Source organism: Eucyclogobius newberryi, unplaced genomic scaffold, assembly GCF_026437365.1.
Source record: "Eucyclogobius newberryi isolate DKJ021-1_F unplaced genomic scaffold, fEucNew1.0.hap1 SCAF_15, whole genome shotgun sequence".
NCBI lineage: Eukaryota > Metazoa > Chordata > Actinopteri > Gobiiformes > Gobiidae > Eucyclogobius > Eucyclogobius newberryi.
In genome coordinates this window covers 17,282,283-17,295,704 of record NW_027315779.1, presented here as the reverse complement: position 1 = coordinate 17,295,704, position 13,422 = coordinate 17,282,283, and the positions used below count along the sequence as shown (strand labels likewise).

Below are 13,422 nucleotides of genomic sequence, written 5' to 3'. Positions count from 1 at the left end.
GGGACCCAGTGCTTCTTTAGATCATTGCTGACTATTACAATGATCCCAGTGTTTAAAATCTACACAGACTTTAAGATTTAAAACAAGCTGTTTTTGTCTGTCCTTTTGATTGATGCTTACTCTCACTTTTTTTCTTTTTCAGATGGTAGTCTCTGAAATTTGGACAGGTCACAAGCAATAGAAGATACTGTGTTGAATTGATACACATTGAGTAAATTTCCACTGATTCTAAAATAGCCCCAAACCTTTAATATAGCTTTATTTTATGTAACAGTGTCATGTTTTTCCACCCCCAGAGCTGGAACCAAACATGAATTGGGCTTCCTTCTACACTGTGATTAGCGGGGTCAACAGACACTCCACTGGCATCGGCCGAATTTGGCTCTCTGTCCTTTTCATTTTCCGTATTTTGGTGCTCGTGGTCGCGGCGGAGACTGTGTGGGGGGATGAGAAGTCCGGCTTTACCTGTAACACCCAGCAGCCCGGGTGTGAAAGTGTTTGCTACGATCACTTTTTCCCCATCTCTCACATCCGCTTGTGGGCTCTACAGATCATTCTCGTCTCTACTCCTGCACTGCTGGTTGCAATGCACGTGGCCCACCGCCGCCACATCGACACAAGGATCTATAAACTGTCTGGAAAGACCAGTCCCAAAGACCTGGAGCAGATCAAAACACAGAAAATGAAGATCACGGGAGCGCTATGGTGGACCTATATCATCAGTCTGGTGTTCAGGATCATATTTGAAATGACTTTTATGTACCTGTTTTACATGATTTACCCCGGATACAGGATGATTCGGCTGGTGAAGTGCGACTCGTACCCATGTCCCAACACGGTGGACTGCTTTGTGTCCCGGCCCACAGAGAAAACTCTCTTCACCGTCTTCATGTTAGCTGCGTCAGCGCTGTGTATCCTGCTCAACATCGCAGAAGTAGTTTTCCTGGTGGCAAAGGTGTACAGTAGGCATTTAGGTAACCACGGAGACTCCACCATAGGGGACTGGTTACGTCACAAACTCTGAACAAAACTGGCACGTTAACTTGAGACAAACAGAGCTCAAGTTAACGTTGGTCATGTATTAACAAAATTATTCAGAAAGGTACTTAAAGCGATTGTGTATTTAATTTGGCTTTAAGGACAACGACTTCACACTTTCTCCATCAAGTCTTACAAAGTCAAGAGTTACAAACAGCTGAAAGGGGACAAATTATGTCAAATTGACTTTTATGCGCTCTTAACCATGTAATAACAGTGTTTTATCATCATCAGTTTACTCAAAGTTCTATTTTGATTCCTGCATGTTTGAGTTTAATCCTGTATTGTCCTGCAACTGGGAACTCCCATTTTCACCTACCCCCTATCTCCGCCCACTGCTTTGGACTTACCTGGGATTGTTCCAAAAATGTAGGTCATACAGGAGTGTTCAAAACTCTCACATTGTCTTTTTTCAACAATAAAACATGTACTTGAAAATCACTTGAGATGTCACTATGAAGCAGCCTCTCAGTTCTGAACAGGAGATCACTTCTTCTTCTTCTTCTTCTTCTTCTTCTTCTTCTTCTTCTTCTTCTTCTTCTTCTTCTTCTTCTTCTTCTTCTTCTTCTTCTTCTTCTTCTTCTTCTTCTTCTTCTTCTTCTTCTTCTTCTTCTTCTTCTACTTATTATTATTATTAGGCCCGAGCCCCAGCAGGGCGGAGGGCCGAAGGCAGCGTTGCAACTGTCCGACCAAACAAACATTATGGTGCCTCGTCGCCCCTGGCAAGTACAGTGAACTAGCCCATGCCGAAGGCATGGATCATGCATACTTACTCCTGCTATGACAGAAATAGTAAACAATGAGTGAATGGGCGTAGCCCATTCACTCATTGTTACGCGAGAATCCATGCCGCAGGCATGGGCCATGCTTGTATCTGCTCAAATCAATGGAAATCTATGGGGAGTGGGCGGAGTATCCCGACGGAATAGGGAGTGACGAGCGCGTAAGCGCTCGTAATGATGATTCCACCCCATGGCGGCATCGGGAAGGCTTAGAGCTTTCAAACGATGTATAATTTGTTGTTATAGTGGAAACGGCTATATTGTTTTTGCTAAAAATATTATTATTTTTATTTTTAATATTAGGCCCGAGCCCCAGCAGGGCGGAGGGCCTATTGCTCGCAACCCCGCATGTTTGTACCGCATGTTTGGTACCCCGTCGCCCCTGGCAAGTACAGTGAACTAGCCCATGCCGAAGGCATGGATCATGCATACTTACTCCTGCTATGACAGAAATAGTCAACAATGAGTGAATGGGCGTAGCCCATTCACTCATTGTTGACAACAGCAGCGCGAAGCGCTGCATTCCTCCAAAAACCCTCTTGGCATCGTCCCGTACGCGAAAATCCATGCCGCAGGCATGGGTCATGCTTGTATCTGCTCAAATCAATGGAAGTCTATGGGGAGTGGGCGGGGCATCCCGACGGAATAGGGAGTGACGTAATGATGATTCCACCCCATGACGGCATCGGGAAGGCTTAGAGCTTTCAAACGATGTATAATTTGTTGTTATAGTGGAAACGGCTATATTGTTTTTGCTAAAAATATTATTAGGCCCGAGCGCCACAAGCTGGCGAGAGGCCTATTAATCTCGTAAGGCCGTGCGAAGCACGGCTGCGAAAGTGCGCACGTAGTGCGCACGAAATCGAGCGCGAAGCGCTCGCCCACTTCCAAACACTCACTAACGCACTCCTCCACTCATGCACGCCCCGTGCATACTAATTAGTTGTAGGAAAATGGAACATTACCGTTGTAAACGGGCGAAGCCCGTGCAAAAGTTCGCACTAAACGAGCACTTTACATTGGGATGACGACCGCGAAGCGGTCGTCATCCCCATATAAAGCACTCATTTGCGCTAAGTAGCTCACGAATACGTTCCCCATCTCTTGCATGTTCCGTGCATATAAGCATGTAATGCAAAAATTGAACATTATTACTGTATAGAGGGCCAAAAACACAAAGTGGGCGGAGCCCACTCAAAATTATCGAAAGTACCCGTCAGTGACCAGGGACCCACACCATGAGGTAGGAAAGCGCGAGCGCTTTCCGAAAATGTATAGTTTATGATATTTGAAAAATGGGAAACATTGTTTTCGCATCGGAATATTATTCTTTCTTTCTTTCTTCTTCTTCTTCTTCTTCTCGGGACCAACCCCCCTATTTTTCACCCAGTGAACATTGACGAAAAGTCACAAAAATTTGCACACCTCTAAAAATCGTGCCTCTCTACATTCTGGCTATTTCCCTTTTCTAAAATAAAAAAAATTGGCGCGTCAGCGCCACCAAATGTACCAAAAATGCATTGAGAGATGGGAAATGACCCCAAAAAAATCTGATCGTAGAATCATGAAATTTGGCGCAGAGGTAGATGGTGACAAGAGAAGTAAAAAATATTATTACGGCAACGCCGTCCCCCGAACCAAATGTCGGCCATATTGCTTCAAAAATGGCTAAACATGACTTCGGAGTTTTTCCAAACGTCGTACTTTTACGAACTCCTCCCAGGGCGTTGGCCCTAAAAAGCTGAAATTTGGTGAAAATGCTACTGAGGAGTGGGACATCAAAAGTTATCCAAATTACATTGATACCTCTCACGGTCTCGGTGCGGCGAATGCCCAAACTGTAGCTAGAATTTCAGAAATCTCCCATATTTAAAATTTCTGCCGTTTGCGCAGATAAAGTCCGAATTGCGTCAAATTAGAATCAGTTGTTAAACTCTTTGCCCTAAACCTACTTGAAGTGAAATAAATTCATTTGGCGCCACAGCGCCCCCTACAGCTTTTATATGGAGGTTAAATGTTTAGTTTTGCGAAATTATATGAAATTTGACACACAACTCAATTTTGGCATCCCCATCAAAAAAGTCAATGAGACCCATGTCATAATTGTTATGGCGTTGCCGTAACGATGATCGAAACCTTTCATGTTATTCCAATGGGGAAATCGCCAGAACATGTTTACACTTTAGACTTTCACAAACTCCTCCCAGGGCGTTAGACATATTAACCTGAAATTTGGTGAGACTCATCTTCAGGACCATCAAAAGTTATCCACATTTTCATTCAAAGAGTCACGGTGTCTGTGCGGCAAAGCTGCACATTTTGCCAAGAATTCAAAATAAAATAGCTTTTTGATGGTAAAACAAAGGGGAGAAGATGTGACAGCGTCACAGATTCAGCAGTAGGCGTAATAAAAGGACAATTGGGGCGCGTTAGCGCCCCCTCCTCTTGCGGCGTGGCGGCGGTGTGGCGGCGGCGTGGCGAGGGCCGATCATTGCCGCTTGCGGCTATATTTATTTTTATTTTTATTATTTTTCTTGTTCTTCTGCTTTTTGAGCTCTAATTTGACCCCCTGAACATGCTCAAAAACTCACCAAACTTTGCCCAAAATTCAGAATCGGCGAAAAAATTTTTTTTTTCTGGGCCATTTTTTTTTTCGTTAAAAAATGGCGCAACAGCGCCACCGACAAAAGTCAAAATACATTGCGCCTATGGGAGACGCCCCGAGGTCAACTTTGGCGTAAAGCTACGAAATTCGGGACACGCATTCCTCTCGTGAGGACAAAAAAAAATAAATATTGTGGCCACGCCCCCAGACTTACCCCATGCCCGCCATCTTCCTTTGAAAATGAAAACACGCTGTGTTAGCCATTTTGTTCACGTCAAACTTTGACGAACTCCTCCTAGGGCGTTTTGCCCACCGACTTCAAAATCGGCGGACGTCCTCTGGACAAGTGGGGCATCTAAAGTTATCAAATTTTTTGAGATACCTTTTACGGTCTGTGTGCGGCGCAGCCGCAAAGTTGGACAACTTATTTTGGGATATTGCAGATCTAAAAATTGTTCCCATTTGATCAAAACAAGTCCGATTAGGACCAAATTTGAATCAGTTGTTCAACTTTCTAGTTTGGACCAGTTTATGATGACAAAATTGAAATGGGTGCTATAGCGCCCCCTACAGAGTGACCTTTAAATTAACATTGAAGGTCAAAAATTAGTTTTACCAAAATTTTCTAAACTTTACCCAAAATTCTATTTTGGCGTCGCGATCAAAAAAGCCAATCAGACAAATGCCTTAATTTTTACGGCGTAGTCGTAGCGATGACATAAACCTCCCATGTTATCCCTATGGGAAAACCGCTAAATCTCTCCAATATCCACATTTTTCTGTTTCACACTTTAACAAACTCCTCCTAGTGCGTTTTGCCCACCAACCTCAAAATCGGTGTACGTCCTCTAGACAAGTGGGGCATCTAAAGTTATCCAAATTTTAAGGATAGCTTTTACGGTCTCTGTGCGACCGAGCCGCAAACGTTTCCCAGAATTCTGACTATTTGGCCTTCAGAGTGGCCTATAAACAATAGAGTTTTTCCAAATGACATGATATTTTGAACAAAATTCTAATTTGCCATCCTGATCATAAAAGTATGAGAGCCAAAGTCATATTTTGTACGGCGTAACCGTAGCGATGACAGAAACATCCCATGTTATCCTTATGGGAAAATCGTAGAATCGCTCAAATCACGCTTCACACTTTAACGAACTCCTCCTAGGGCGATTGTCCGATCAAGTTCATATTTGGAGAATATCATCTACACAAGCGGGGCATCAAAACTTATCCATATTTTGATTCTAAGTGCTACGGTCTCTGTGTGGCGGACCCGCAAATATATGTCAGAAATGGGAAAACAGCGAAATCTCTAAAATGACCACATTTCTACACTTCACACTTTAACAAACTCCTCCTAGGGCGATAGCTCGATCAAGTTCATATTTGGGGAAAATCATCTACACAAACGGGGCATCAAAAGTTATCCATATTTTGATTCTAAGTGCTACGGTCTCTGTGTGGCGGACCCGCAAATATATGTCAGAAATGGGAAAACAGCGAAATCTCTAAAATGACCACATTTCTACACTTCACACTTTAACAAACTCCTCCTAGGGCGATAGCTCGATCAAGTTCATATTTGGGGAAATCATCTACACAAACGGGGCATCAAAAGTTATCCATATTTTGATTTTAAGTGCTACGGTCTCTGTGCCGTGGAGCTGCAAATATACTGTCACAGATGGGAAAAACGCCAAATCCTAGAAATGTTTACATTTATGCTTCACACTTTAACAAACTCCTCCTAGTGCATTTGGCCCACCGATCTCAAAATCAGTGTACCTCCTCTAGACAAGTGGGGCATCTAAAGTTATTCAAATTTTATGGATAACATTTACGGTCTCTGTGCAGCTGAGCCGCAAACTTTTCGCAGAATTTGGACTATTTGGCCTTCAGAGTGGCCTATAAACAAGAGTTTTTCCAAATGACATGACATTTTGCACACAATTCTCATTTGCCATCCCCAAATTAAAAGTATGGGAGCCAAAGTCATATTTTGTACAGCGTAGCCGTAGCGATGACAGAAACATCCCATGTTATCCCTATGGGGAAACTGCAAAATCTCTAAAATGACCACATTTTTACACTTCACACTTTAACAAACTCCTCCTAGGGCGATTACCCGATCAAGTTCATATTTGGGGAGAATCATCTACACAAGCGGGGCATCAAAAGTTATCCATATTTTGATTTTAAGTACTAGGGTCTCTGTGCGGTAGAGCCGCAAATATATGTCACAAATGGGAAAAACGCCAAATCCTTGAAATGTTCACATTTATGCTTCACACTTTAATGAACTCCTCTGTGGGCAATAGCTCGATCAAGCTCATATTTTGGGAAAATAATCTACACAAGCGGAGCATCAAAAGTTATCCATATTTTTATTCCAAGTGTCACGGTCTCAGTGCGCTGGAGCCGCACATTTGACCGACATTTGTGTTCACTTGCACTGGTTAAGCACAGCATTGTACATGTACAATGTGTCGCTGTCTTAGTTCTTAGACAATTGCGTTAGCGCCATCTCTGTAAAATGCAGAGAGCAGAGTCGGAAGGCCGGCGGCCCGCGAGGGCCGTTGGATGCCGCTTGCGGCTTTAATTTTTCTTGTTCTTCTTCAGCGCTTTGAGCTCTAATTTGACCCCCTGAACATGCTCAAAAACTCACCAAACTTTGCCCAAAATTCAGAATCGGCGAAAAATTTTGTTTTTTCTGGGCCATTTTTTTTTTTGTTAAAAAATGGCGCGACAGCGCCACCGACAAAAGTCAAAATACATTGCGCCTATGGGAGACGCCCCGAGGTCAACTTTGGCGTAAAGCTACGAAATTCGGGACACGCATTCCTCTCGTGAGGACAAAAAAAAAATATTATTGTGGCCACGCCCCCAGACTTATCCTATGGCCGCCATCTTCCTTTGAAAATGAAAACACGCTGTGTTAGCCATTTTGTTCACGTCAAACTTTAACGAACTCCTCCTAGGGCGTTTTGCCCACCAACTTCAAAATCGGCGTACGTCCTCTGGACAAGTGGGGCATCTAAAGTTATCCAATTTTTTGAGATACCTTTTACGGTCTGTGTGCGGCGCAGCCGCAAAGTTGGACAACTTATTTTGGAATATTGCAGATCTAAAAATTGCTCCCATTTGATCAAAACCAGTCCGATTATGACCAAATTTGAATCAGTTGTTAAACTTTCTTGTTTGGACCAGTTTATGGTGACAAAATTGAAATGGCCGCGATAGCGCCCCCTACAGAGTGACCTTTAAATTAACATTGAAGGTCAAAAATTAGTTTTGCCAAAATTGTCTAAACTTTACCCAAAATTCTATTTTGCCGTCCTGATCACAAAAGCCAATCACAAAAATGCCTAAATTTTTACGGCGTAGTCGTAGCGATGACAGAAACCTCCCATGTTATCCCTATGGGAAAACCACAAAATCTCTCAAATTACCACATTTTTATGTTTTACACTTTAACGAAGTCCTCCTAGTGCGTTTTGCCCACCAACCTCAAAATCGGTGTACGTCCTCTGATAACATTTACGGTCTCTGTGCGACGGAGCCGCAAACGTTTCCCAGAATTCTGACCATTTGGCCTTCAGAGTGGCCTATAAACAACAGAGTTTTTCCAAATGACATGAAATTTTGCACTAAATTCTAATTTGCCATCCTGATCATAAAAGTATGAGAGCCAAAGTCATATTTTGTACGGCGTAACCGTAGCGGTGACAGAAACATCCCATGATATCCTTATGGGAAAATCGCAAAATCGCTCAAATCACCACATTTTTACGCTTCACACTTTAACAAACTCCTCCTAGGGCGATTGTCCGATCAAACTCATATTTGGGGAAAATCATCTACACAAGCAGGCATCAAAAGTTATCCATATTTTGATTTTAAGTGCTACGGTCTCTGCGCCGTGGAGCTGCAAATATACTGTCACAAATGGGAAAAACGCCAAATCCTTGAAATGTTCAAATTTATGCTTCACACTTTAACAAACTCCTCCGTGGGCAATAGCTCAATCAAGCTTTACTTTGGGAAATATCATCTACACAAGCGGGGCATCAAAGGTTATCCATATTTTTATTCCAAGTGCTACGGTCTCTGTGCGGCGGAGCAGCAAATTTGACTGACATTTGTGTTGATTTGCACTGGATTGGCCATGTCCAATGTGTCCCCGTCTGTCAAGTTCTTTTTTAATTCAACACACAATAAGGGCGCCATCTTTATCAAGTCGAAAGCGCAGAGTCGGAAGGCCGGCGGCCCGTGAGGGCCGATGGATGCCGCTTGCGGCTTTAATTATTATTATTATTTATTGCTGATGATTGTACAAAGTGTAAAAGTAAAGAAAACACTGTTGAAATGAGTTAACAAATAAACAATTACATTATTTATTACAGGTTGTGTTTTGAAATTGTATATTTTACGTTTGTGCAATTTTACTGTATAGTTTTGTGTAATTAAATATTAATTAACATTTTCTACCCATTATCCTGATATTTAATCCTTGTTTAAATTTAAATTGTTAGTCATTTAATTTTCTTTTTTAAAGTTTCATAATACAACTCAATAAATGCAGAAGTTCTAATGAGCATTAACAAACTCTTGAAGACACCTGCTGATATCACGTATTGTGTTTCAGAGGAGCAGCATTTATGAGTCCAAACAATTTAAGGCTCAGTCGTGCCGGAGCCTGCGTGTGATTCTTCTCAGCTGTCGGCAGTGCCCTGAACACAGATGGAAAAACGTGATGAAATGTCACATCACTCATGAAAACGCTGCCATCTTTAGCCGAGTGCCACTGTGTCCTCAGCCACCTGTGAGCAAACGTCTCAGGCTGACTGTGAGGAAGTCCTCCTGACCATGGCCAGAGTGAATAGTTTATCAGTAGCCGCTCCATGTAAGGGTCAACGTAAGGTGACAACAGCGACCCATCAGACAGCTGAACGTGCTGTGGCCAGGCACCGGGGCACCTTTTAATGGAACAATACACTTCTATGATAAAAATAATAGTAATTCCTGTTGGAAAAGAGACATTCTTCCATAATTTACAAATGTGTCTAAATGGTGGTGGAGAATCTGTGATGGATTATAATGTGAATATCAGGGTTCCTACACAATGTCCTGGATGATGTAATCACATAGTCTGAAAAATAAACATCATCCCTTGTTTCTACAGTTTTACAAATTAAATTGTAGTCTTTGGTTTATTTATCAATGAGGCGGCAGGGTGGTACAGTGGTTAGTGCTTTTGCCACTCAGCAAGAAGCTCCTGGTTTGACTCCTTTCTGTATGTAGTTTACATGTTCTCCCTGTATCTGCATAGGTTCCCCCTGGTTAAATAACGGTCAATAAAATAACCATACCCAAAAGCAAATTGTGGTTGTTTACTACATGATTTGTCAGTCTCTAATCAAAAATAAAGTTATAATTTAACTTGTTACTTCAGTTAAACATAGGTTAAAATAATGGTCTATACATACTCTATAGATTTTTGTGTACACTTATAAAAAAGGTTCAGGAGGACTGTGTCAGAACTTTTAGAGCTCTTTTTTCAGGCACCATACAACCGTTTGAGACATGAACAAGACGCTCCACTGTCATGCTCTCAGACAGAGCCAATTGTCACATGGTTTTGGCTGACAAGCATGTCTCGACAACGGACCTCCATGGCTGGTGACTAAATACAATTTTCAAGGACAGGATAATAGTTCCCCAGGATATTTGACCTTTTCCTTATTGGAAAAGAGGCAAATTATTTTCTATGTATCTGAATAGGTATGACATTTTGTAATTGTTATGGTTCCTACCAAACATGTTCAAATTAATTAGTTTAATTATCTAGCGTATCCCAGGACAGCTTAATCACATTTAAGTAAAAATGATAATAATTAACATTGCGTAAACCGTTTATGCAACTATAAAATGTAGCGTACGGGAAATCTTGCCACAGAGAGTATTCTGGGGTCAGGTCACTAAAGCTCGGAGCTCCACAACAGAGACAACACAGCCACTCCCCCAACACCAACTCTATTTAAAGCTTACTGACTTGAAGACTGCTCTGTGAACTTACTGGGCTCTCCAGCTGCCACTCAGACACAAGCAACACCTCTCGAGCACAGGGCTTTATAATTTTCTTTAGGAGAGAACCTTTTCCTCTGTGTCCTGTCCACATCCCAAAGGACCTTTTACTTTTAAAATTTAGTGCTCAACAGGTTCTTAAAATAGGATTTTTTTCCTGCCGTTTGATTTGGACATTTGTCCTCTCTGTACAGAAGGTGACAGTGAAGCGGCTTTTGCTGGGATATGAACGTTAGCAGGTATGTTTTCTTATGAAAACACACACGACATAATATATTAATAATCTGGACCGTGCCCATATACAGTAGTTGTGTCACTTCTCAACTCTTAGGCCCTGTCAAGCAGGTGCTCCCACACTTTACTTCTAAAAAACACGCTCAACTATTTTTAAAGGTACGATTTGGCATGCAGTAATGAATATGGCTGAATACTTTAAAGTAGAAACCTAAATCTAGCGTCAGTGTTGCATGCAGTGCTGGGTAATGTGTCACAAGATCCATAGAGCGGCTCACCAGCCTCCTGCAGGGCTTGCTCTCTCACACAGCAATCTGTGTCCTGGCCCTGTTTATCAGCTAACGGTGGTTAGGTCACAACCCTTCAGAGCACAAACAGTGGATTCATGATTATTTAGTGACTGCGACTGAGATTATTGAAGTGTGTTAGCATTAATGAGGCTTGTCTGATAGATAACATAATTTATATACTTATTTCTAATAGACTTCGCTGTTAAATTAAGTGTAATGTGCATAATTTAACAGTTATTTGTTTGTTTTTCAAAATATTTGCAAAAAAAAGGGAAAGGCATTTTATCAAAGAATATCTCTAAAATCTCGAATTCATCTCTAAATTGTTTGTGTCTCAACAGGCCCATATCCTGGTTTGCACAATAAAGTTGAGTGTGGTCGTTTGAGCCAGAATGGGGGACTGGAACTCCCTTGGGAAGCTGCTGGAGAGTGCCCAGGAGCACTCCACTGTGGTGGGCAAAGTGTGGCTGACTGTCCTGTTTATCTTCCGGATCCTGGTGCTGGGCACCGCGGCTGAGAAAGTGTGGGGAGATGAGCAGTCTGGATTCACATGTGACACTAAACAACCCGGTTGTCAGAATGTTTGCTACGACAAAACTTTCCCCATCTCGCACATCCGCTTCTGGGTCATGCAGATCATCTTTGTATCCACTCCAACACTGATTTACTTGGGCCACATCCTGCATTTAGTCCGCATGGAAGAAAAGGAAAAACAAAAGGAGCTTGCACTGCAGAGCGAGAAACAGCAGCAGTTAATGGTCACAAAAGCCAAAAAGCCTACAATTAAAGACAGCCAGGGTCATGTGCGCTTGCAGGGTGCACTTCTCCGGACCTATGTCTTCAATATCGTTTTCAAAGCCCTGTTTGAAGTAGCATTTATTGTAGCTCAGTACTTTTTGTACGGCTTTCAGCTAAAGCCCATGTACACCTGTGACCGCTGGCCATGCCCCAATGCAGTGAACTGCTACATCTCTCGGCCAACTGAAAAGACAATCTTCATCCTCTTCATGCTGGCAGTGGCCTGCCTCTCTCTGCTGCTGAATCTGGTGGAAATGTATCACCTCGGCTTCACTAAATGTCACCAGGGACTCCGCTACAGGCGCAACAAGGCCCAGCTAGATTCAGCCAAGATCCTGAGTGACAGTGTGATTCCTTATGTGCACGGCTACAACTACTATGGAGGCCACACGGCTCCTGAACCATTCGCTCCGGAGCCCAAATACGGCCTACAAGAGCCTACTTCTGCATACAGCCCATACAATAGCAAAGCGGTCTACAAGCAGAACCGAGACAATCTGGCAGTAGAGAAGAGAGGCAAAACTGAAGATGACAGATATGAGAGATATGAGAGGAAACCATCGATTGTTGGTTTAGAGTTAGAGATGCTGCTGGAACAACAGAGGAGAAACAGTGTGACCAGCAAACCCAGCACCACCAAGAGCAGGAGCGACGACCTGCAGGTCTGAGGACTTGACTCACCCACTTTGTTACATTGCCTTAAACTGCACTTCAATGGCAGGAAACTTATTCATTAATGACCATCAATGTTTTGGTGACAAATCCCAGATGACTTGAGAATATTTTTGTTTACAAGATGTTTTCCATCTTTCCAATTATGCAATTTAAAGATGTGAATGGTTTGTTTTAAATTTGACAGTGTTTATCGGATAAACTTGAGGTACTTTTCCCTTTCTCTGGCAAGATTTTTATTTATTTATTTAAAAGTCCTCAATTTTTACTTGAAATAAGCTTACTTAAATGTTGCCTTTATGTTGATGTTGTAAATGGAAATGCTTCTTAATATAATTATTGTTGTTATTTGAATTAAGTAAAGATTATGTAATATAATTCATGCTACAATTATTTGTAAGTTGATAATAGGTTGCTGTTGTTAACGCATAATATGATATTCATAAACCCAATATAACACAATACTTATTATAGATAATTAAAAAGTTATTGAGAGTTTGAGATGTTGAATGGCAGAACGCTGTTGTTGTGATCCAGTAATGAAGGAACATCCCGACTCCAATGACCTCCTGTGATTAAACCTTGTATCGTTTCCTCTCACCTTTGGTACCTCAGGTAAAATCTACATACACGTTAGTTTTAGAACAAATGTTGATCTGTGCTCTTCACCGTGATGCTGATTTGTTCAGATGCATTTAAACTCAAGGTAAGACAGTGGGACTGACTCCATCCTGCATAATACAAACACCACTGTGTGCATCTCTTACTTGTGCAGACTTAAAGGTGTCATGGATGGAATGATTATGGACTCACTTACACTGACAGAAACTTTGAAATGGCAAATGATTTGTTTGAATTAGGCCAACTGCTCACATTAAGTTACGGCTTTGTAGGCTAATATGCTGTTTCATCTGCCTAA

At 42.0% G+C, this 13,422-nt stretch overlaps 2 protein-coding genes across 2 annotated transcripts; both read left to right on the top strand.

Annotated features, from left to right (window-relative positions):
• Nucleotides 1-310: 310 nt before the first annotated feature.
• On the top strand, nucleotides 311-1,024 carry gjb1a (gap junction protein beta 1a). Its single transcript, XM_072446447.1, has one exon. It carries the CDS (start codon nucleotides 311-313, stop codon nucleotides 1,022-1,024), a length of 714 nt encoding a protein of 237 aa, XP_072302548.1.
• A 9,464-nt stretch (nucleotides 1,025-10,488) lies between these two features.
• Nucleotides 10,489-12,844, top strand: gja2 (gap junction protein, alpha 2). Its single transcript, XM_072446446.1, has 2 exons — nucleotides 10,489-10,748; nucleotides 11,375-12,844. Exon 2 carries the CDS (start codon nucleotides 11,426-11,428, stop codon nucleotides 12,497-12,499), a length of 1,074 nt encoding a protein of 357 aa, XP_072302547.1. The 5' UTR covers nucleotides 10,489-10,748; nucleotides 11,375-11,425; the 3' UTR covers nucleotides 12,500-12,844.
• The last annotated feature ends 578 nt before the right edge of the window (nucleotides 12,845-13,422 follow it).